The sequence below is a fragment of the Aptenodytes forsteri genome, unplaced genomic scaffold (assembly GCF_000699145.1).
Source record: "Aptenodytes forsteri isolate BGI_AS27 unplaced genomic scaffold, ASM69914v1 Scaffold209, whole genome shotgun sequence".
NCBI classification, from domain to species: domain Eukaryota; kingdom Metazoa; phylum Chordata; class Aves; order Sphenisciformes; family Spheniscidae; genus Aptenodytes; species Aptenodytes forsteri.
The window spans coordinates 815,929-839,905 of record NW_008795034.1 but is presented as its reverse complement, the minus strand read 5'-3'; the positions used below and the strand labels follow the sequence as shown (position 1 = coordinate 839,905).

At 48.9% G+C, this 23,977-nt stretch overlaps 1 protein-coding gene across 1 annotated transcript in view; it reads left to right on the top strand.

The window, feature by feature from the left end:
* MTMR4 (myotubularin related protein 4) overlaps positions 1–23,977 on the top strand; it is a 54,020-nt gene that overhangs the window by 23,728 nt on the left and 6,315 nt on the right. Inside the window, exons 3-13 of the mRNA XM_009276389.1 lie at positions 2,619–2,708; positions 5,187–5,303; positions 6,639–6,721; positions 6,957–7,123; positions 8,634–8,730; positions 15,273–15,386; positions 21,524–21,720; positions 21,982–22,110; positions 22,420–22,531; positions 22,965–23,160; positions 23,634–23,819. Of these exons, the coding sequence (XP_009274664.1) occupies positions 2,619–2,708; positions 5,187–5,303; positions 6,639–6,721; positions 6,957–7,123; positions 8,634–8,730; positions 15,273–15,386; positions 21,524–21,720; positions 21,982–22,110; positions 22,420–22,531; positions 22,965–23,160; positions 23,634–23,819 (1,488 nt within the window). The remainder of the gene's footprint in view (positions 1–2,618; positions 2,709–5,186; positions 5,304–6,638; positions 6,722–6,956; positions 7,124–8,633; positions 8,731–15,272; positions 15,387–21,523; positions 21,721–21,981; positions 22,111–22,419; positions 22,532–22,964; positions 23,161–23,633; positions 23,820–23,977) is intronic.

Below are 23,977 nucleotides of genomic sequence, written 5' to 3'. Positions count from 1 at the left end.
CGGCAGCCGGCGGCAGGGATGCTCCTGCCCTTCGCGGTGGAGCGGGGAGGCTGCGGCAATCCCGGCGCGACCGTTTCGGAGCCGCTGCCAGCAGCAGCAGAGGGCTGGAGGAAGGAGATGCTGCTTGCGTGTGCCCGGCCCAGCTGCCGCCTCGGGAAATGAACATGAGTCTACCAGGCCGCGTCTCCTGCTCCATGCTCAACTGCTTTGTAAGTGCTGCTTTTTTATCCCCCTCCTCTCCTCCATGCAAGCGGAGCTGTAAGCCAGCTTCTCTCTCCAGCTCCCATGCTGAGTCGGCTGCCCCAGATCAGGCCTGTCCTTGAGGCTGGGCTGTGTGCGGATCCTCCTGCCCTGGATCTGCCTGGCCTGGCGTGCCGCCCCCCCTGCAAATGGGGATCCCCTTCTCCTCCCTCCCACGTGCCGCCGGAAGATGCCGTGGCCCCCGTCGCTGCTGCGCTGCTGCCCTGCCTGGGCCCAAGGGCACAGCAGTGCCCGGCACCGTGGGTTGAGTCAGGTGGAAGGCCCCGGCAAGTGTGCCGTGCCACGCAGGCTCTGGCCGGTCCTTTCCTGGAGCTGGAAAATTGCCGTGTGAGAGCAGCCAACCCCAGGGGAGAGCTCTGCGCTCCCGCCATGGCTGTGGCGTGCAAGGCAGGGGTGTGCAAGACCCCCTTCTGTGCTGACGCTGCCAGGATGGTGGTGTAGTGGGGGGGGTTCTGAGCTCTGCATCTTTTATACCTTTGGGGAAAGGAGTTTTCTTGCTGAGAGATCTGATGCCCCTTCCTGCAGAAAGGTGTCCCCCTCCCCCGAAAGACTCGTGGGCAAATGGGCTCTGAGGGCTTCAGGAGATGGCTGGCTTGTGAAGAGAGCAGGGTCCTGAGCCCCCCGCCCTGCCGATACCTCGGGACGGGGCTGTGGCAGGAGGAGGTGCTCAGCCTCCCGCCCGTCCCGTGCTGCAGGCGAGGAGGAACTCAAGGACACCCAGGCCGGTGGAGAGCTCGGGCTGCTGTTCCAGTTCCTGCTGCTCACTGGGATTTCTTTGTGAGCTGCAAAGTGGTGATGGGAGAGGATCTCTGCTCCCCGGCTGCCGCACCGGCACGCAGGCATGCACCTTTTCTTTGTGCTCTCCTGGGCTAGCGCCTCAGCATCAGAGCGAGCCGCTGGCGGGAGAGGCCCCCGAGCCCCCTCTGCTCTCCAGTAACCGGCGGCTGCTGGAGCAGGTGCTGCGCCCTGTGTCCCTCGCAGCCTCACGCAGGGACCTGGTGAGTGGGTGAGGAGGGGCAGTGCCTTTGCCTCCAGCTGGGGTTGATGCCGAGTTTTATGCTAGCTACAAGCAGCGTGTGCACAGGTACTCGGGCTGTGTGGGGTCTGGCTGCCCCAGTCTGAGGTCCAGGGTGCACTTCAGGCCGGGCTGTACTTGTGGGTGCTGAGGCTTGGGCGGCTGTCGGCAACACAAGGGGATTCAGCATCATTTTAAATATAACGGAGCCAAAAGGGTTGGGATCTTGTTTCTTCAGATTGAAATTCAGGGTTCTGGCTTGGGTGACTTACCCAGAAAGATATTTCATTTTAAAATGTTATTTAGTGCTTAGAGAACAGAGTATTTCCTAATAAATGCTGGACCCTAGAGGAGCTATAGTTAGCGAGCAAGAGGCATTCTGAAGAAAACGTTCCCACACCAAATACATGTGGAATTAACACTGTCCTGGGCTCCCAGCAGCGAGCATCCTCGGCTGAGTGTCTGGATGCTGCTCATTCATACAGCAAGCCGGTGGTTTGACAGAGCGTGGGGGGAGGGTTGGTGAAAACTGGGACCGAGATTTCACGAGTGACTGAAGATTCACAGGTCCCAAACTGAGACATTCTCTCCGCTTTTCCAAGGTTGGCGTGTCCAGGCTCTGTGTGCCCTCTCAGACCACTTCTCTGAGGCCTCCGTGGGCTTTCCAGGGTGTCTGTCTGAGCAGGTTAGACACGTTCAGCTGCCCTGAGGAAGAATGCCCTGCTTGGGTGCTGTCACCAGTCAGTAATGCCTGTAGTGAATTGGGTGCACTTAGATGCAGTTGTTACAGGGTTATGTTTCACACTTGCGTATTCTCCTCGAAAAGCTTCAGGCTTTTCCCAGATTTCTTTGGGCTAAGAGTGAAAATGAAAACTCCCAAAAGACAGCAGTCCCTATGAACATAAGAGGAGGAAGAGTAGGTCGAAGCTGGACTGTAGATGGAAACCCTCTGCGTTACGGTGTTTCTGCTGTGGTGCCATAGTGAAGGTAATGGGGTGACATTTGACATGACAAATTACTATCACATCAGTCCAAGATCCAGTGTGTGGTTAAGGTGTATCTGCTCGGCTTTCCAAATACCACATGGCTGGAAGAGACGGGACATGGAGACCTGCTTCAGTCTTTCACTGTGCTGTGGGTATTCTGCAACAGCCAGAGGAACTGCTGGGGTCCTGCAATGCAGAGAGTGTGGTCTGGAGGCAGAACGGGCGTTTCCATGCACAGGTCCACGGGATCCCCAAGGTATTGGGGTGCCAAGAGTATCCAGCAGCTTCGATTTTTGGCTTTTGATAACACGTGCTGGCTGGGGCCTGTCTCAATGTGTGTTTTGTTTGCAATGCAGGGTGAGGAAGGCCCTCCCAGTTTGGAGTATATCCAGGCCAAGGACTTGTTCCCCCCGAAAGAGCTTGTGAAGGAGGAAGAGTCATTGCAGGTAAGGAAGTAAGAAAACCGAAGCAGGCTCGACACTGGTAGTGTGAAACCTGAGAGCAGTTCTCCAGCCCAGGACATGTTCTGGAGGCCACGGGTTGGCCGGTGCTGTAGGTCACATTCAGACCGGTGGGTCCTTCCACGTGCATGGAGGCTGCCGACGGCAGGTCTGTACGCCCTGGCCCTGCCTTCCCAGCCCTGCCAAGATGCTGCGATTGTACAGCATCGTGTCTGCCGGCTTGGAAATACGGCTGGAGCATGATGCAATACAGAGCTGTCCTGGGTATTCCCTGTCCTCTGCCTGTGCTGACAGTGAGAAATTGTGACGCTGCCTGCGTAGCTCTCTGCAGCAGGTAGACGCTCTCTGGGACAGGTTGAATATCAGGGCTAGGCTGTGCTCTGTGTAGCTATAGCGTGCAATTGCAGTGGCTGATCTGGCCCTAATACACGTTGCTCCTGGCATTTTCCCGCTACAGAGCTGTTGGAAAAAGAAACCTCCATATGGTGCCAGCCTCCTGCTGCAAAAGGCCCTTGAAAGAGACCCGGGCACTGTGGCTGCTGTGCAGCAAGGCGGGTATTCTGAACAGTGGGAGCCAAAGCCTCCTGGTGTTTGTTGCTTCCTTTAACGTAGTCCACTGCCACCTTGTCCCAGTGCTCATCCTCCTCCTCCTAAGGCTGGAGCCAGGCTCACATTGTATGTTCTCACTGCTGCTGCGGTGTTTGCGTTGGCTCTGTGATTGGCACCGTCTTGGTAAACGGTGCTGATAAAAGCAAGGACTGAAATGTGGCAACAGGAGGATTGATTTGAAGGAGCAAACACGGGCTGAGGAGGTGCATGGGGTCAAGGCCACAGGTCTGCGGCCTTCGGGAGGTGAAGCCGCTGAGACGACTCTGAGCTGAGACTGCCTGGAGAAGAGCAGAACCTGCTTTAGTCTTCTGCGTGGAGGACCGTAAAGTTCACCCCTCCCCAAGGGTAATTTGCCTTCAGTAAATTGTTTTTCTCTTAATGTAGAATGAAGTCTAAAAGGATGCCATCGGCTTGATAACAAGCTGTATTCAGGCACCTGTCGGTTTATTCCAGGATTTCCCTCTGTCAGTTCTTGCAGTTTTACCATCCCGTTTCTAATCTGTCTCCCTTCTGTTGCTGTGTGAAAGAGCCACGTAAGCAGAAGAAACACATGCCAACTAAAAACAGCTCCGGCAAGCATGCATAAATAAACTGCAGAAATGAAGAGAGTATATTCTCTTAATGTCAAATAATTAACATTCTTAAAGAGTTTTCAGACAGGTGCCAGTCTAAGGTTGTTATTTTTGTACAATAACTTAAGAAGGGAGAAGTTGTTAGTAAAATTGTCACTTGCACATGAGGTCTGAAATCCAGGAAATTCAATTTTTAGGCAGCATATACCCAAGCCATAGAAACAGCTTAGAAATAAAGACAAGGTGGTCTGACTTGTACTAATTACAGTGTAATGACTTGTTTCATCAGATGCCCTGTCTGGCAAGGAAAGGGCTCTGGCTGAAATGATAAATCTTCATGACATATTTGCATAATTGGTTACCAACATCACCTGGTGTAGGTGGCATCCAGGGAACAATGAGGAGTCTACTTAGCTGAGGAAAAAGGAGCCTGATGAGCTTTAGGCTGGTCCCCCTTTTTTTTTTTTTTAATGCAAGAAAAGTCAAACTTGGCCATCTGCCAGGATCCCCTGTTTTAAAAATAGCTACGGCATGTCCGGGCTGATAGGCCAAACCAGAAAGACTCTGGATTATCTGGATTTTTAAAAAAAAAATTCTAATACAGGTAACTTCATCACAATTTCCTCAGTCGTACAAATAACTACGTAGTTTCCCTCACAGCCTTGTCAGCAGAAATGGGGCAGAACTTTGATTCATTTACTTACCTGGATTGGTACCAGTGAGTCTCGTAGCGCTGCTAAGCGCCCCCTTCGTTTAAATGACGCAGCAGGATGAGGTGTGTGACACTCTGCCTTGGGGCAGAGGACTCTGATTGTATCAGGCTCTGCCGGGAGCTGTGCAGAGCACTCCCCAACTCGTGTCTGAGCTGTGCCCGAGGCGGTGTCCTTTATCATGCCACTTGCACCAGGGCTGCCTTTACCCTCTTGGAAAAGCAGGGACCGTAAAGCCCTCTGCCCCCGTTGCAACACCCTCGCTGCCAGATGCCCACGGTTGGTGTACATAGCATTTGTGCTCACACCTCTCCTCCACAAGTAATTATCCGTCAGGAGGTGCTCAGTGGCTCCTGAGGCACCCTCGGAAGAAGATCCATCACGTGGGGCTGGGCAGTGGCTACCAGTGCTGTTTTGTGCTGTTGCTTGCTCTCAGTGCACGAAGAGCACGTTGCTGTGAATGACTTCCCGCAGGAGATGCACCGCGGAGGCGGTAGGAAGAGTGGCTCTTGGTGTTTATGGTGCACAAAGTACTCTGCATGTGTCTTGAATTAGTGATGTCTCCCTTCCAGGTCCCATTCACTGTGTTGCAGGGCGAGGGAGTGGAGTATCTTGGCCATGCAAACGACGCTGTGATTGCCATCTCCAACTACCGGCTTCATATCAAATTCAAGGATTCTGTGATCAATGTAAGCCTGGATCTGCCTGTTCCTGCTGCCTGAACCATAATTTCTCGCAGTATTTCGGGGGGGCAAAAGCCTTTTCTGTGGCGTGGGAGCTGTGCCTCTTGAAGGATGCCAAGCCTGATGCTGTCTCTTGTTAATGCTGGTAGCACAGTTGCTCTTCTGCTGCTGCATTTTGCCGTGTAGATGGGGTTCTGTGTTGGATAATAATTAGGTCTTTCCCTCGCTGTTCTTTTTAAATTCAAGTATTAAACTCGGTGGTTTTAAGACTGTTAAGGTCTCTTGCAGGCCAGTTTTAATGAGACTTCTCCTACCTGGAGACCAGCAACCGAGAATCAGACAGTGGGAGCCTGAGGTTTTCTCTCACTGTCTTGACTTGCCATCTTTTATTGCAGCTTTTGTTTGGCTGGGTTACCTGTGCTTGTCTGGATGCGATTTAGTCAGTAACTGGCCCCAGGTGGGAGACTACCCAGGGACATCTCTTGCAGGCCAGTTTTAATGAGACTTCTCCTACCTGGAGACCAGCAACCGAGAATCAGACAGTGGGAGCCTGAGGTTTTCTCTCACTGTCTTGACTTGCCATCTTTTATTGCAGCTTTTGTTTGGCTGGGTTACCTGTGCTTGTCTGGATGCGATTTAGTCAGTAACTGGCCCCAGGTGGGAGACTACCCAGGGACAGAATAGAAATCGGAATAGTAATTGCTGAATCATAGAATCATAGAATCATAGAATCATTGAGGTTGGAAAGGACCTCTAAGATCATCGAGTCCAACCGTCAACCCAACACCACCATGCCCACTAAACCATGTCCCTAAGCACCTCATCTACACGTCTTTTAAATACCTCCCACCAGTGCCGAGTACAGGGGCACGATCACTTCCCTACTCCTGCTGGCCACGCTATTTCTGATACAGGCCAGGATGCCATTGGCCTTCTTGGCCGCCTGGGCACACTGCCGGCTCATGTTCAGCCGGCTGTCGACCAACACCCCCAGGTCCTTCTCTGCTGGGCAGCTTTCCAGCTGCTCTTCCCCAAGCCTGTAGCGCTGCATGGGGTTGTTGTGGCCAAAGTGCAGGACCCGGCACTTGGCCTTGTTGAACCTCATACAGTTGGCCTGGGCCCATCGATCCAGCCTGTCCAGGTCCCTCTGCAAGGAGGCTGAAGGAGGCTTTACGCTGGGTCATGAAGCTTTATAAACCCGGGAGCGGGTTTGTAGTTTGAACTAGAAGCTCATGATTGTTGATAGAGCCATGACCATGCGTGATGGGCCTACAGGCAAGGCTGCTGTGTCTGCTATGTTATGTGGTATGTCTTCTCATGCCCTACCTCTGCCCCTCGCAGGTGCCTTTGAGGATGATGGAAAGTGTGGAGTGCCGGGATATGTTCCAGCTTCACATCGTCTGCAAGGACTCCAAAGTGATCAGGTATCCGTTTCATTGCTATATTGTAGGTGGCACTGCAGGCCAGTTGCCGTGATCAGCTCTGGTGTCTCCCTCTGCGCTACCACTAGAATTGAGCTGTTTATGGCCAAGGTTACTCGGTTTTTCTAAGACTTGGTGCTTTGTTCCTTTTCCTGGTTAAGTGGAGCAGAGCTCCCTGTCTGCGCCTCTCGGCTGGATGAACGTACCCGCTGAGGATGATTTGCATTTGGGTTCGCAGGTGCCATTTTTCCACCTTTAAGCAGTGCCAGGAGTGGCTAAAGAGGCTAACCCGAGCCATTGCCCGCCCTGCTAAGCCTGAGGACCTCTTTGCGTTTGCCTACCATGCGTGGTGCTTAGGAGTCTGTGTTGATGAGGAGGATCAACATGCACATCTCTGCCGTCCAGGTAAGCTCCTGGCCTGTCCCCTTCCTGCTCTTCTGTCCAGAAGCACAGCAATGCAATCTGAACTGCGGTTCATAAACTGATGTCTGGCTGTGTCTTACATTCTGCTGTAGCCGTAGCCCAAGTTCATCTTGTTGAGGGGCACCCCGTACCTGGCCTATAGATCCAGCTTAGATGTCCAGATGCGGCTGGACAACAAGCACAGTAAAAGGAATAATAGTAATAAGCACAATAAGGAGCATTCTGAGCCAGCAACACATAAGCTGCCTCTCCCTTTCTCCTTGTGAATGAAGAAAACATCCCAAACTTTAGTACTCTCATCGTGATGATAGTGAGCTCAAGCAGTTTTGTCCCTGGATGGTCAACATCATCAGCTTTGAGGCAGCATCATTAATATGAGTCCATCTGCATCTCTTCTCCAACACCTAGAAATGCCACGACGTTCTGGTGATCAGGTCTGTGGAGATGTCTGGCTCATTCTTACACAGGCGCAAATAAAATCTTTGAGTCCATAAAGAGAAAACCAGAGCTGTGATGGTGCCCTCGTGTGGATCGTTCCCTTCTCTGGGAACACAAAGTTCACTTGCAGTTGTTTTGTCTTTAAACAGCTTCAGCATGAATAAAAGGGGATTAAAATGAGTGTCAAACCTGGCTTTAGACTTAAAAATGTGCTGGTATTAGAGGAGAGAAGCAGTAGCCTGAATGAAATGAACATGCACAGGTTGGGATGGAGGGATGGGGTTGAATACTATAGCCGAAAGAGATACCAAAAAGAAGCTGGTAGAGAAAAGGTAAACTACATGTTCTTACCCTGTCCCAAACACCAGCAGTTAGGAGATACATGCTGTCTCTCCTTTAGAGAAAGTATTATTCTCTAGTATAAATAAACTTACCTGTGGAAATTGTTGCTGCAGGATATGAATGAAGTTAAGAGCTTTGCAGTATTTATTTATTAACAACATTTGACACTCGAGCAACAGAGACATCATTGTTGCTGCAGGATATGAATGAAGTTAAGAGCTTTGCAGTATTTATTTGTTGCTCGAGTGTCAAATGTTGTTAATAGAGACATCCAGGATTTGTAAGGTGAAGCTAAAACCTAAGAGAGCAAACCCTGAGTCAGCCTCTGAGAGAGCAGTCTGGAAGAAGGAACCGCCTGGGGTGGGTGCTCAGTACTCCTCTGCCATGGGGTTCCTGACATCCATTTTGGAAGCCATCTGTGTCAGAAGGGTAGAAGTGGATTAAATTAACCCCCCTCACTCCACATTGATGTGGGAAGGCTATTTCCATGCCGCTGTGTGCCCTGAGACTGAGAGGTGGTCTGACTTGACAAAGTAGAGGAACCCCCGTGAGGGACACATCTTTTTGGCTTCTGAAGCGAGATCCCTGCCATCCAGCTGTCCTGTAGTTTCTCTCCAGCCTATGATAGTTGCTATGGAGCTGCCACTAACATGTTTAGATTTCATCAGTTCTGCTTAGCTGTCAGTAAATACCCTGTGCTCTGCTCTTCTAGGAGACCATGTGAGATACCGATTTGAGATGGAGCTGGTGAGGATGGGCTTTGACTTGCAGAACGTCTGGCGCGTCTCTGACATCAACAACAATTACAAGTGAGTGTTTCACCACCAGGCTCTCCCCACTCTCCTCTTTCCTTACCTTCTTCCCTTTGCAATCCCCGTGCAGAGCAGCGGATGAGTCAGACTCCAGCTAACCCTCCTTCCTGGCCTTGATAGCCCTCAGGCAGATCAGCGTATGAGCCAGATCCCCTTTCCTTTCTGCCTTTCACACTGTGGAACTGAAGAAGGAATACAGCCCAAACATCAGAACTAGCAGCAATTGTAATTGCTGACTCAGGTAGTTTATAATGTGGTGGCCATGATTCATTCTTGAAGACATTCTGGAGTCTCGGAGGAATCGTCCCGTCGTAGGGTTGCCTTTCTGGTCAGTCGTTCTCTCTAAAATGCTCGCGCTGTTTGAAATGAAAAATACAAAGTTTTCATGAAGTCGGGCAGCTATTCAGCTCTGTTGAGAAGCTGGGGGCGAGCCAGTGGAGGGCTGTCGGGATGCTCGGAAGTCTGGGGAACGAGCGAGGCTTGTTCAGCCTGGTGCAGAAGAGGCTGAAGGGTGATCTGCTGGCAGCCTACAGCTGCTGGAAGGGCAGTTACAAAGGTGATGGAGTGAAACTCTTCTGACAGTGGCAGATAACTGAACAAGAGGCGGTGGCCACAAGGTGCAGCTTGGGAGGTTCGGACTGGACATGGGAGGAAAATAAAAATCATTCCCCCGGAGTGTGGTGCTGTGCTGGGGCAAATCCCCAGAGAGGTGGGAGTTCTCCGTCATCAGAGCGTTTCAAGTCTCAGGTGATCTAGTGTTGGAGGTGGTCCCCTGTGAGCGGGTGGTTGGAGTGGAGATCTCTAGAAGGTCTTTCCCACCTGCGTGTCGGTGATTCCAGCCTGTCTTCTACTCCTGGAGAAGAGCACGGAGCTCTTGGAGAAGCGCTTCTGCATTCTTTGCAGCAGGTGGCATTAAGCCAACAGGATTTTATTAAGCTTTGACAGACGTATTCATTTCTGCATTCCCTATAATCCTTTTCTTAAAACGACTGGTATCGCTCAGTCTTTTCTCTACGTCTTGGCCAGTAAAGGTGTCCCCATCACCTACATATCGGACAGTTCCAGCTCACTGGTTTCTTGTGGAGACCATGAGAAGCCTTGGGCGTGCTGGCCTGGGGAAATCCCGGTGGAGTTTTGCAGTTTGCTGCCTGTTCTCTCTTCCTTAGGAATCCAGGCAGCAAGCACTAGTTTTGGGGTTTGATTTACAGTTTCCACTTGGCCATGCTGACCACGTGGTTGCTTTTGAACTGTTAACGTGACTTGGATGGCATTTACGCGGTTTCTCCAAGGATGTCAAATAAAAAATTGTTTTCCTGAACTGCTCGGTTTTGGAGTGCACGATCTGTAGGTCCTTGCCCTAGGTCGAGTCTCTGCCTCTCTTTGAGAGCAGTCAGGCTTTTTCCTGCTGCTAGATTTTTGGGATGTGGTTCCTTCTGACTATTTCAGAAAGTTCAACTTAGATTGACCACCTGTGGTTTGCTTCCTGCCCAGTAATACACAGCAATTAGCCAACTTCTCTAAAGACAGATGTTTTATTTTCAACCAAACCAGGGAAGGAGGAACTTGAAACAAACCTCAGCAAGCTGGATGCAGGCCTGGTTTTGCTTTCCTCCATCTGCTGAGTTCCTACCTGGGGATCCTGGCAGGTCGCAGCTTCCTGCAGACATCCTGAGATCTTAAAGGTGGTGTAATTTGCTTGTGCAACTCAGAAACGAGTTCTCTCTTGCTGCTTTGGGGAGTGTGTCTTTAAATCCTGCCTTGGCTTTTGATCATTACCACCTGCCTCTATTCACAGGAATCGGGTTACTTTTTAACTGTTTATAGTTCTTTTATCTTTTATTTCCCAGCATTGGCAAAACAGTGTTGTTAGAGACAGGATACTCCAAGGTAAGGGCTTTGTTCATTGTCTTTCAAGTCTGTTCCGAGATGTCCTTATCTGGAAACTATTATCTTCTTCCTGGCGACAGCCATCGTAAAATTAGAGCAATACAAGCATATAATAACCACTCCTTCGGTCTTGATAAAAGTATACTATTTCAGCATGCAATGATAATAAAATTATTACATGATCTCTCTGTGGCGCTCACATCTTCAGTGATCTGTATAGCCAGAGAAATGGACACGTTCTGGCATTCCCCATCTGGTGCACCCATGCTGTCTGAGATAGGCGTCGTTTCGTATCGGCCTTAATGCTGCTGGGTTCGGTGCATGCGTAGTTCCTTCAAAAAGGAAGAAAAACATTCGCCTTTCCTTCGGTGTGGATGCTCGTTTCCAGCTTTGATCTTTTTACAATTGTGGTTTTATTTATTTTTTACTTTATGAGGAAAAAGCTGTCTGGAGTTCTGCGTTAGACAGCTGATGTTTTCTACTTGTTTCTGTGAGTGCTCTTAATTCATATTTTGTCTTATTTTGTTACGATTCTCTACAAATTTTAATACGATCCTTCGCTTTTATTGGAAAAGTGATAATTAGTGTTCTTGCTTGTATTTGCCGTATGAATGTGTAGACAGTAAGTCTGCAAGGACCGTTAGCGATGAAGCGTGTGTTTTTGCACTCTGCGAAGGAAGATGTCTCTCGCTGGACTGGCTGTTACCTTGGTGGTAAGAAGACGCTTCGTCGGCCCTTGTCCGTAGGCGTGGCTTGTGCCGATTTATGCGTTTGTGGTACAGACACCTTTTTCTGGGATCAAACCTCAGGGTTTTGAAAACGTCTCATCCTCTGTTCTGGCTCAGCGTGGTCCCAGGGGTGTTTCAGGCCACTCCTCCGTGACCCACGTTGCTTCGCTGTTGGTCTCTCTTCCACATGACACGTGAGCGTATTGTACTACGCAGGGACAAGCATGGTTCCCCTTAGGATTCTCTTCGTTGTGAAAAATGACCATTGAAGTTCTGCACCATTTCTTATCTTTTCAAGAGCTACTGTTTCATAAGAGGAGCTTCCTCCAAGTCTTTGGTGAGCCACCTGTTAAAAAAAAACCACACACACACAAAATTTACAAAAAAACCCTTCTGAAAATCCAAAGCGACTGTCAGCCACGTGAGCTGTATCTGCTCGCTCGGTGATGTTTCCAGCAAACTCTACATACGTGAGGTGCGACCTCCCTCCACAAAAGCCATGTTGACTCTTCCCAAGTGCACCGTATTTACCCTCGCACCAACTGTGACAGTCAGTTGCTTTGTACAGAAGTCAGACTCCAGTGGTTTCCCACGTTCGCCCCAGAGACCTTTTTACAAAATTGATACCGTGTTTGCCACCTTTCATTCCTCTGGCACCCAAGCCAATGTAAGCAATGGCTCACACATCTTGGTTAATCATTCATCTGGCGCGCACCTGGGTTGCTGTAGAAATGTTGAGCATTATCTAGTCCTGGTGATTAGTTACTCCTCGTTCCTAGCAGGTTGTTCTAAAACTTCCCCTGCAGAAGTTTCCACGTTAATCTCTTCTTGTGCCTTGTCCCTTGTGAAACGGGGTTAGGTCTGGCAACTTCTCTGTGGGCTCTTCTGCTGAACGCCAAGGCAACGGTTTTGATTTTCTGCTGTGATCGTGCTGATCTATCAGACCTTCAACTTTGGTAGCAGGCTGATACCTCCGAGATGTTTGAAAAAGGTCTTCAGAGTTTTAATCTTAACGGGTCATTTCTCACAAACTGCACAACGTGTCTCATTTTTACTGTTTTTTAATTCAGGTGCACATTTGGCTCCTCTCATGTCCTTTGGAAACGTTTCCCCTCTTTGAAGGATGTCCTTTTATTTCTAAAATCCTTCTTTTGTTCGCTGTTTAACTCTGCCAGCTCCTTCTGAACTTTTTTGATTCATTTTATATTGCCATTGAGTAGCATTGAATAACCATCACATCATCTGCAAGCTTCCCCCCCCACACCTTTTCTGAAACTGATTGTTACTGTCACGGGAGGCTTGTCCCCTCTAAAAATATTGTTGAATTCTACTGCGTGATGAATACTGTAACAAAGTGATTTTTCAGTTATTCTATTTTGGAGCAGCTTAGGACCAAAGGAAGAGTTATGTACTTTTGTATTATTTGGCTGGTAGGCCAAATAGCTGCTTCCACCAGGAAGCAGCTGATGGCGTCTAAAAATGCCGCCTTTGTCTCATGTCGTATCGTGATGCTTATGCGTTTTATGTGGAAGCAACACAAGTCTCCCATGGCAATTTCTGCCCTCGCAGCCTTTCTGAATCTCTTCCAGCCTCTCATGGATGTCATTGCTGTCGCTCCAGTGGTTGGTAGTGTAGCCTCAATGCTGTCCTGGTTCTCTTTAGGCTTGGGATTTGAGTCCATGCACATTCTGCATTGCTCGTTGATGCTGGTAACTTAGCCCCACACTTTTACCTTCACATTTTCCTGGAACATACCGTGCTTTGTTCACTAGCTCCGGTCTTCCTACAAAGCTTGTACTCTGAAATTCAGGGTACCACTAATAACCTTCCTTGTATCAAGTTTATAAGATGCTGTTAAACCAACATACTCATTTATCCTGGCTTTTAAGTTCCTCTGCTTTATTTTTTGGAATTCTAGCCTGGAAGCACAGGTCTGTGTGTCTTGACCTCATTGCCTGTTTTTATGCGCCCTGCTTAAACTTGGCTTAACTTCCTGAGGCTGTCCTGTTTCCTACCTGAATTTTACTGAATTCTGTCTTACTGTTTTCCTAAGGCTATAGAGTTTTAGTGACTTAACTCCTGGAAGATATGCTCCTGAACCTCTCCTGTATTGACTCTCCCCAGTTTTTAGTTCAAGACATCTCCTGTAATGTTTCATCCGAAGAGCCAGGGAACAGATTCTGTTTTCATTTTGATGAAGCCCATTCCTGTATAGACTCAGCTGTTCCAAAAGTTACTCCAGATCTTAATAGGTGCTAACCCTCTTCCACATACCTTTATTCTCAGTCACACTTCAGTGCTTCTTTAATTTCCTGACCAACTTTACACACGGAATCTGAGGCATTTCAGAGATGTCCAAGCCTAGACATCCTACCACAGACATCCTGGTCTTCAGCTTTTTTTTTTTTTTTTTTTTTTACCTGACAGCTTTAATTTTGCCTCCTGGATTCCTCTTCCTCACCCTGTTGTTTTTATCCCATAGACCAACCTTGCTTTCTGCCTGGGGCTTTCCGAGAAGCTGTCTAGACACTGTGTGAAGTGCCATCTTCTAACGTGGCAGGCAGTTCCTCGCTAGTATCACAAACTAAATAATACTGAGCGCTGTATCGTGCCTATTGCCATCAGTTGGGATAGCCTGGACTCCGGGGAACAGCCGGCCACCCTCTGGAGCTTACCAGCTGGATAGTTTCACCCCCCTCGGTTTGCTTCCCATCTGCCCTGAAACATTCCTTCTAAACGATGTGGGTTATAGCCTAGAGCTAGAGCTGCTCTTTGATGTTCCTTGCCACGTACGGCTTTGTCTGCCTGGGCTGCTGGAGCTCAGCTGGTCCAGCATCCAGGCAGTGCTTTGTCCCTGAAGCCTGTGACCTGCCCTGCCTGCCCTGCATGCAGCCGTGTGCTGCGAGCGGCAGGGGCAGGATAGTAGCTGCAGGAACCAGGAAGCCCCTGCGCTCCTGGATTTTTACGTGCGCTTCATTCTACTTGTATTGCTCTCTCCCCTTCTCCTCAGCACTCTGTTTGGCTGTCCCCCTCTTTCCCCTGGCTCCCCCCTTGCCCTGCTGATAATGTCCTTGCAGTTGGGTCTTTTAACATTTTTCTTGGGACTTAAGCATTTGCAATCCTGTTGCCTCTTCTCCTCTCCCCCACCCTCCCCGGCTGAATTTCCATTTCAGCCAAACTGCTTTACACTTCAGGTTCGTTCAGATGCGGGGCTCCTCTGGCGCTGCAGCTCTGCTCGTTGGAGTTGGGTGCCCCCTGCTATTAGCTGGGCACGCTGTGAGTTTCTTCCCCAGGGGACCGGATTGGTAGGGACTTGCCCATTCCTCTCACCGCTGGCATGTGTTCAGATGTGTATTAGGAATCTGATTTCTGGCACCCCACCAAACAAGATATTCTTTTAGATCTCCCTCATGTCATTTTATTATAGCATGCACCAAATCACCATTGCCATCTTTCTGGGCAGAGTTATGTCTTCCTTGCAGAGAAATGTGTAAAGCTTATCAGTGGTGACCTGTTTTCTGCAAGGCAGATCATCATTTACCAGAAGCTGTGTGTGTTTCTGGGTTTGCAAGTGCTGCAAGAAAACCAAAGCCCCACATAAATTAATGACTGTTCCCCTAAACCCTCATGAATTCTTAAATCCAGAGGATGTTCCAAAGGCATCCTTGGGAAGTACTGGGCCCAGAGGTGAGGCCTGAGGTGAAAGGAGGTTGTCTTCACTCAGCTCATTCCTGACAGCATTTTTTGGGTCACTTTTCCCACGTTGAGACTGTCCTGAGACAAATAGGAAGAGGAAGAGCCAAAGTCCCGCATGCTGAGTTTGGGGAAATGTGAGCTGCTCCTGCCCTCTCTCTGCACAGCTTCTCTGGTGCAGATTTTTGATTGCCGAGTCCTCATCTTGCCTTTGTGCTTTCTTTTTTCCAGGCTTTGTTCCAGTTATCCCCAGAAGCTGCTGGTCCCTGTCTGGATCACCGATAAGGAGCTAGAGAACGTGGCTTCGTTTAGGTCGTGGAAGAGGATTCCTGTGGTGGTGTACAGGTAAACGCAAAACCAAGGCAGTGCTCTTCCCCAAACCCAGGACAGCTGCCCTTTTCCTCGTAGTCTTGTGCAGGGCGTTGTGAAGGTTAGCGGAGCATGCGTACGGGGCTGTGGAGCAAGGCATGACAGCGATAGCTGCATCCTGGTCCTCACGCTGTGTATTCCTTTTGCCTCCTACCTGAAAACGTGCTGCGCTCTGGACTCCTTCTCCCAGCACACATACCGGCCTCTCTAGGCAAGCAGTCTGCGACAGTAGCGCAGGGTATTCTCCAGAAGGGAGAAACAACGTTCCAGTAACCGTTGCTTCCTTCCTGCTTTCGGCGAGATCTGAAGATGTGGGTGACTTTAGTCCTATGGGAGATGCAGCGAGAACACTGTGTCAAATTAAGGCTCTCTTTCTTTGAGTTTCAAAACTTTTTCACAGATTGGTACATGCCTCGCTGCTACTTTGAAAAGAAATCTTGGCCAGAATAAGCTTGCTGTATGGCCCTGCTCTCAACTAGGTGTTCAGGCCTGGACATACCTTTTAATACCCAAGTGCAAATCGCTTCTGTTTTGACCGAGTTCAGAGAGTTTGACAACATTTAGGTAACAGAAGGAAATGGTTGCATGTGGCTGAACTTTGTTGATTCAATAGCTTGTAAACATACAGAGTACCTATTCCCTGGTCAGCCTTCCAAAAATAATCTATGCATGGGGATGCAGGAGGCTAGGCAGCAAATAAAGCGGGGCTTTTCAGGGTGGGGGGTGGTTTCTCATCGAAAATGTCTGCTAGGAGACTGACGTGTTTGAAACTAACAGGAGACGGGTTGAATAGGTGCACCCAGTCAGTGTGCATGTTTTAACGTACATTATGGTTTCTAGCCTTAGACTCTGTGTTAGCAATTACTAAATCCACATATAAAACCTTTGAAAATACAGAGCTACACAACAAAGGACAACCCTGGGAAGTACAAAAGCCAGGAAACAAAACCAGTGAATTTACATGTACCTTAACTCTACATCTTCATGTTACGTGGTTTGCTGTTAGATGCTGGCAAAACACAGCGTATTACTTCTAGAAGAACTAAATTCTACGGCAGAGTAATAATGAGTGCTGCTTATGGTGTGGAGCCTTTCCCTCTTTGTAGCCAAGTCAGCTAAGAAGTTAATTGTATTTGTGATTACTTTTGCTAAAAATGGCCTGGCGCGGGAGACTGTCCCAGTGTGCCTCCCTACCCGAGGGCAAACCCGTGTCTTTTTGCTACTCTAACAATTATTTTCATCCTCGCTTTGTAATATCACTGTAATGGTACCCAGTAATTTACAAGCTGAGCTGCAACCCTTTGCAGCCTGGGATTAGATTAGGAGATGCTGACAAGTGATGTTACAAGATGGGACAAGTGCTTGCACATATGTGTATCTCATTTTCATCCACTCTTTCACCTTTGCCCTCAAGATTGAAGTCATTTGGCCAGGAGGGTCCGCGAGGGCCATGGCTGTTTCTGGAGTGCCTTGTGCTGTATGGAAGGGGAAAGGAAGAAATGAAAAGCCTCGCACTCAGCTCCTCCTCATCACTCATAGTTCAGGAGAGAGTGGACAAGTGGGCTCGGGTGTGTGCATCCCAGGGACTTGGTAACCACAGGACTGTTTGGTAGGCTTTGGAGCTTTTGGAGAACAAGGCTGAATTCATTGGGTCACGGTCACAGATCTGTAAAACATGACACCAAAAGTATCACGTTATCAGTTTTCTTTAAAAAAAGTATAATTTATCTGTTAAGCAAAGCAGAAATTCAGGTCTCCATCTCTGAGCCCTTAGTGGAGATGCACAGTAGAGATGCAGGAGCCTCCAGGCACAATTCGCTTTTAAAACAACGCAAAGCATGCAATTAATTATTTAGCTGACTGCAGAGGCAGACGGGCATTGTATGCCAGCCGCTCCTCGCTATTACTCCGTCTACACAGCCACCTTCAGAAGACCTTGGGACTATGTTAGCAAGAGAGCTCCTCACAGACGCTCAGCATCACCTTTGCCCGTGTTCGTGCTGCAGCGTGACAGCGGCTGTCAGGGAAGCTGCGGGCAAACAGCGGACGTTGCTCCAGCCCCATGGCCGAGCGCTTGGTCTCAGGCTTTCAGATCATGCCGGAGCGAGCCAGGAGTTTAACCCAGAGACTCAGGAAATGAAAGCACTCACATACACGCATCTCAGTTGGGAACCTTTAGGTGACAGTTCTGCAAACCCTCTCTCAGGTCTTTCTTGTGTTTTAAGCTAAGCTGCTTGGGTTGCATAGCGGATGAGCACTCTTATGGCCAGAAAATAACAGAGAGGGGACTTGAGAGATATTAGTTGATGCTTTCTGGATGATTGTTATGGGTTAAATGGCATGTACTGACAATATCAGATGTGCTCTAGCCTTGTGCTCTGAATGAATCTGGGAGTAAAAGCTCAACTGATAAACTACAAAGGCACCTCATACTCCAGCTTTGGATTCTGAAAGGGTCTCGAGTCATTAAAACTAAACTGAGGATCCCTAAAGAATAATTTTGTCCACATAAGTTAAAACACTGCGGCACCTTATGCCATTCCAGTTTCAAGAAAGGAGCTTTTTTCTTTGAGGAAAACCCCCCACAAAACTCCCCAGTAAGAAAAGAACTGAAATGCTTCATACGCTCGTGCTGGGGAGATTAGCAAGAGAACGCAGAGTCAAGCTAGGTATGGGTGCTCCCCTGACCTGGGAAGCTCATTGCAAGCTCAGTTGTGGTTTTGATTCGTCCGCTGGCACCTGCTACACTTTCTGCTTGCTGATGGACTAATGCTCATCGATACTGGCCGTATTTCCTTGTGTTTGTTGGCATGTCACTATGTCTCTTGAAACTGGCTACCTCAAGGCCAACCTCTGCCCAGCGTTTGTTGCAGTGCTGAGAAGTCTGTGCTACCAAGAAGTTTTCTGAATTTAATATGACTCTTTGGCAGTGTTTGTAGTATTGCATTAAGCAGGCTACCTCTGACTTCAAGTGGCCTACACAGCTAAACTCTTTTTCTACCCTCTGCGCCCCAAAACAGTGCCATCGCATCCAAACAGCCTGTTGGGAGCAGTCCCTGGCACAGCACCTGCGTTTCCCAAAAACGTGCTCAGGCGCTGTCTGGGAAAGCGCCGATTGGCACAAACTGTGGGTGTGCTAACAAACAAGCCTGGATGATCACAGGCTGGCGCTTAAGTCCACGCCTTGGCTCTGTTTCATTTACTAGTATAAACAAAGCCTTTGCTGCTGTATTAACCATCCTTGAGTGATCCTGAAGACAAGAATAGATCTCCTGGGAGTGACTGCTCTGTAAGTCACCTTGCAGAACAAAACAGCAGCAGAGGAGGGCACCGAAAGAAAAAGGACGTCACAGTATCTTGACTTAGCTGAACATGTGGAAGTCTTTAGTTTAAAGTCTTCATCAGTATTATCTATGAGATGTCATTAACGATAATACATTTTCTGCATTTATTGGTAAGTTGCCTCAGGAGAATAAGGGGCCCTTGTCTTTGAGAAGCAAAATCGTTCCTGCAAACTGCAGTAGCTGCTGGTGAGATACTGTGCGCCACTGTTAGGAGTTCAAAGCCTCGATGCATTTTTCTTGGTGTTCTGCCTTACGGCAAATAACATGAACGGGCACTGTCGTCCTCTGGAACAGCAGAGCCCCTCACAGCATAAGTTGCCTCAGGAGAATAAGGGGCCCTTGTCTTTGAGAAGCAAAATCGTTCCTGCAAACTGCAGTAGCTGCTGGTGAGATACTGTGCGCCACTGTTAGGAGTTCAAAGCCTCGATGCATTTTTCTTGGTGTTCTGCCTTACGGCAAATAACATGAACGGGCACTGTCGTCCTCTGGAACAGCAGAGCCCCTCACAGCAGGGTGGCATTGTCGTCCTCTGGAACAGCAGAGCCCCTCATAGCGGGGTGGCATGAGCAAAAGAGAGACCTTCAAGAGGGCTTTTAATAGCCCTCACTGGCAGCTAAACGGCCTTTGGGTGATGGGTTGAGGCTTGTGCTAGTGCGCTTTAGGATCTAGTGCTATGTCCCCCACTTTGCCACCAGTGCAACTTTTTCAGAGGTGTTGACCTACAAACAAAAAAATAATACTTGGATGTGGTTTGTCAGGTGCTTTATCTACATCTTTGTTCTCACTCCAGCTCACCTTCAGAGAGGTGCTGCGTGAGGGGTGGTGGGATAGGGAGGGGCAAGCACTGTTGTTGTGAAGAACTGAGGTGCGGGGCTGTCCAGTTTATTACCCTGTCTCCAGGAAGGGCCAGGCACCAGGATTAGCGTCTCGGGGAAGTGTAACAAACGGGACAGGTATGCAGGCATTCCTTCCTGGTGCATCTTTGGAGCAGCCGGTATCTTAGATTTCCTACAACAGATATTCAGGAGAATGTGTGATTGTGTTTCATGGTCACTTGGTGGACCCACCTTCCATGACTTTAATGTATTTTGGAACGAATTTATACTTCCACATTGTGCTGTGGCAGTGAGTCCGCTGTCTGTTTTGTTTGTTGTCCAAAATATCCTTCTTGTTTTTCTTAAACGTATGGCGTGACCATTCCAGTGCTTGTTTGTGTTTCTATCAGGGGAAAAACAAGACTAATCTTCCAAGCTCACTTTTTTGTATCTTTCATGACCTTTTATGCCTCTCATCCATACTTGTCCTTCTCTCGTGGTGGGGAGTTGTTTCCTACTTAAGTTGTCCCTGTAGCGAAGCTCTTCTATACCTCTGATTGTCCTTACCACCCTTCTCTGGAGGTTTGAGTGCTACGTTATCCTTTTTGAGATGGATCAGTGAGAAATTTGTGTCATTTTGAAGATGCGTAAGATGTGATGCCATGATATTTTCTGTCTTATTCTTTTCCAAATAACTGCTAGCACATTCTTAACCTTTTTGCTTCTCTTGAGCCTTGAGCTGAGGGTTTTTGAGAGCTCCACAGTGACTTCGAAGTCTTTGAGATTTGGCCGCTGATTTGTACCGAACTGCCCCGTGTCATAGCTGGGGTTACATTTTGCTCATCTGTAAATACTTTTCATTTATTAATACTAAATTTCATACTCTATCACCCAGTATCACGAGATCCTTCGCAACTTTTTCCAGACAGCCATAGACTCTCCTGGATAATCCTGTATCACCAGCAACTTTGTCACCTAATGGTCCCTTCCCTTTTCCAGGCCATTTGTGAATGACTCGGCTAGTGTGTTCATGTGAAATATGAACACTTCTTCCTACTTCAGGCCTTCTGCCAGGCGTCAGTAAGCAACAGCCAGGGTAGGGTTCACATTTTGGGGGTTGTTAATAAACAGGCTCAGGCCTCCACCCAGAAAGTAACCAGTCTGATGCTGAGCGAGCTAGTCTTTCTGACTTCCAAGTGATAAGTGAAATGGTTTAACAACTGGTACATACTTTAAGGGAAGGGAAAAAAAGAAAGAATAGGAGAACAGAACAGTATTAAAATAAGTAACTATTACTTTCCCAAAGTACAACCATAATTATTTAAAGTTCTCCTCTCTGGTTTAATATATAAATATTTGCCTATCTATATACAATAATACATACTTCATATATTATATATTTATAGATAATAATATATATTTATATGTTATTGTAAATAAAAATAGTTTAGTAGAGTAATGGCTAGAACAGCTGGCAGCTTCCCCCTTGCTGCAGAAACTCCCCACTTGTCTCAGTGGTAGTCGAGTCCCAGGGCGCAGCCGTCGATCCTCGAGGTGAGGCCCTACGAGCTGCAGCTGACCCCGGAGCTGCCGCCGTCCCCTGGCACCGGTTGTTCCCGACAGCCGCTCCTGCAGGCACCGCAGTGACCTGCTCCTCTGCAATCTCGTTTTGCCAGCCGTTCCAGCTCCATTAGCCGCTCCTGTGCTACTCACAGCCATCTTCTGTTCCTCGCCGTTGTGATGCGAGTGACAGCCTCCGTGTCACTGCTTTTGTTATGAATAATGGTTATTTGAAATGCCCTGCCCCGCTGTTTCACTGCGTGAATGCAAGAATCGATGCAGTAGACAAAGCAGCGAGGAGGGTTGTACAGGTGCTGACTGTATGTAGGTGACATTTGCTGGGGTTGTTCCCCACCTTTCCGGGGGCTTCATTAGGCTCTCGCTTCCTTTCCAGACATGTGCGCAATGGGGCGGTGATTGCACGCTGCAGCCAGCCCGAAATCAGCTGGTGGGGCTGGCGAAATGCCGACGACGAGTATCTTGTGACATCTATTGCCAAAGCCTGTGCCTTGAACCCTGGAGTGAAGGTGTCTGGTGGCATGCCGCACAATGGGAGCAGCGACGGCAGCGAGGCCTGCGATGCCGACTTCGGTGAGACAGCTCGCTCCCTTCCACTCTCTCCTAAACCTGTGAATTATTTAGTGCTTCCTACACCTAAATGTTGCTGTTGCTGCTCACGGGGCTGTTACAATGCAAAGTCTAAACCCGATATCCAGATGGGCCCTGTCACGCCGTGACTGCAGTGTGCGGGACGGGTCTCTGGGCTCCTTCATGGCCAGTGTTGGGTGGCACTGGAGGCCTGTCGTAGGAGGGAGGGAGGTGCCGAGAGCTCAGTCCGTGCTGTCTCTGCAGACTCGTCCCTGACCGCGTGTTCAGGTGTGGAGAACGCAGGAACTCCTCAGAAGCTGCTGATTCTTGATGCCAGGTCCTACACTGCAGCTGTGGCCAACAGAGCGAAGGGAGGCGGCTGCGAATGTGAAGGTACAGAGGGCTAAGCACATCCCAGAACATCTTCCCCTTGGACCTGCCTTGTTGAGTGGGTCCCAGAGCGCAGCTGGGGGCTGGGTCAGCATTTTGGTGCTCAGTCTCTGGGAGCACGTTCCCCTTCTCACTCGTGCAAAGTCCATTATTCCAGATACATCGCTGCTGGCCCGCAAGGCTTTTGTAGAAAAACTGCCTACCTGGAGACCAGAAATGGTGCTGTGAGGGGACAGCTAAACCAAGTGTATGGAGGCAGTTGCTGCGGTGGCAGCAGCTCTCTCTGAATGTTCCTGTCTCTGTTGTGTTCAGAGTATTACCCAAACTGTGAAGTCGTGTTCATGGGCATGGCCAACATCCACTCCATCCGGAACAGTTTCCAGTATCTGCGTGCTGTCTGCAGTCAGGTGCCAGACCCCAGCAAGTAAGTGACTGTTCTCTAGCTGAGTTTGACGCCATATCTGTCAATGTCCTGGGGGTTTTTCCCCTCCCTTTTCCTTTTTCCTATCCCAGGTTTCTGCCTCAGAAAATGGAGAGATAGGAAAGTGCGCACAGTGCTTGAATGCTGCTTGTTTTGATCCCTGGTAATCCAGAAGGGATTGCAGCACTCCCTCAGTGTTGCTTGGTTGTGTGTGTCCTCTGAGAGTTTCTAAAACGTAGCTGTATCTGGGAAGAATTGAAATTAAGGATTGGATTCTTTGCACTTATTCCCAGGCTGGCTGGCTCCTCTTGAACGTGTTTTAGAAAAGACTGATTTTCATTGAGAACTCCAAAAAGACTTAGCTTAAAATATATCTTCCCCACACACACACTGGAGAGCTAAGCAACCATTTTCTTGCTTTTTGCACACCTTCTAGCTGGCTTTCAGCCCTGGAGAGTACCAAGTGGCTGCAGCACCTTTCTGTCATGCTGAAGGCAGCAGTGCTGGTCTCCAGTGCGGTTGACAGAGAAGGGCGCCCAGTGCTGGTTCACTGCTCAGACGGCTGGGACAGGACTCCACAGATTGTAGCACTGGCAAAGATTCTTCTGGACCCTTACTACAGGACCATGGAGGTATGAGTTGTGCTATGCTGCTGTTTCGTGTCTGTTAAAAGGCAGCTTTTGTCTCGGAGTCTCTGGAGAAAGGAGCAGGATCGCGTTTGGCAATAAGCTTAGTGGCATTTCAGAGCTACTGTTGTGGGTGTTGGGTTTTTCCATGTTCTCTTCCTGCCTGTTTTTGGTGAACGGTGCCTCACTCCTCTGCCCGGCTTGGTGAAGTACTGTGGTAAATAACCCCTTGTGTTCAAGGTTCAGCTGCTTCCCTACTCTTAATTGTGCATATTCTCCAAGCTGTTAGTTTGTGTTTGGAAACCTCTGACGTTCAGGTAGCTTTGCTCCCAAACCAAGCACCGGTGCAGCCTCCTTTCCAGCCCTTCAGAAGTCCTGAGTTTGCCCGGCACTGCTGGCAGACGGGGCTTGCCTTGTCCTGCTGCGTGCCTACAGCAAAGTGTCTGCAGTTAGTTTGGTTTCTTTTCTTTTATTCACAGGGCTTCCAGGTGCTTGTTGAGTCAGATTGGCTGGATTTTGGTCACAAGTTTGGTGATCGCTGTGGTCACCAGGAGAAGGTGGAAGATCAGAACGAGCAGTGCCCAGTTTTTCTCCAGTGGCTGGATGCTGTTCATCAACTTCTGAAGCAATTTCCTTGCCTCTTTGAATTTAACGAAGCTTTTTTGGTAAGAATACGCGTGCAAACATATCTTTATCCCTTCCCAGATGTGAGCAGAGGCAGAGGGAAGGCCATGGCATTTTGCAGTGTTGTAGTTGAAAGAAAACAAAAATTGAATTCTGTAAAAATGGCAAAGTGTCTGGGTAGTGCTCGGGCGCTCTGCTG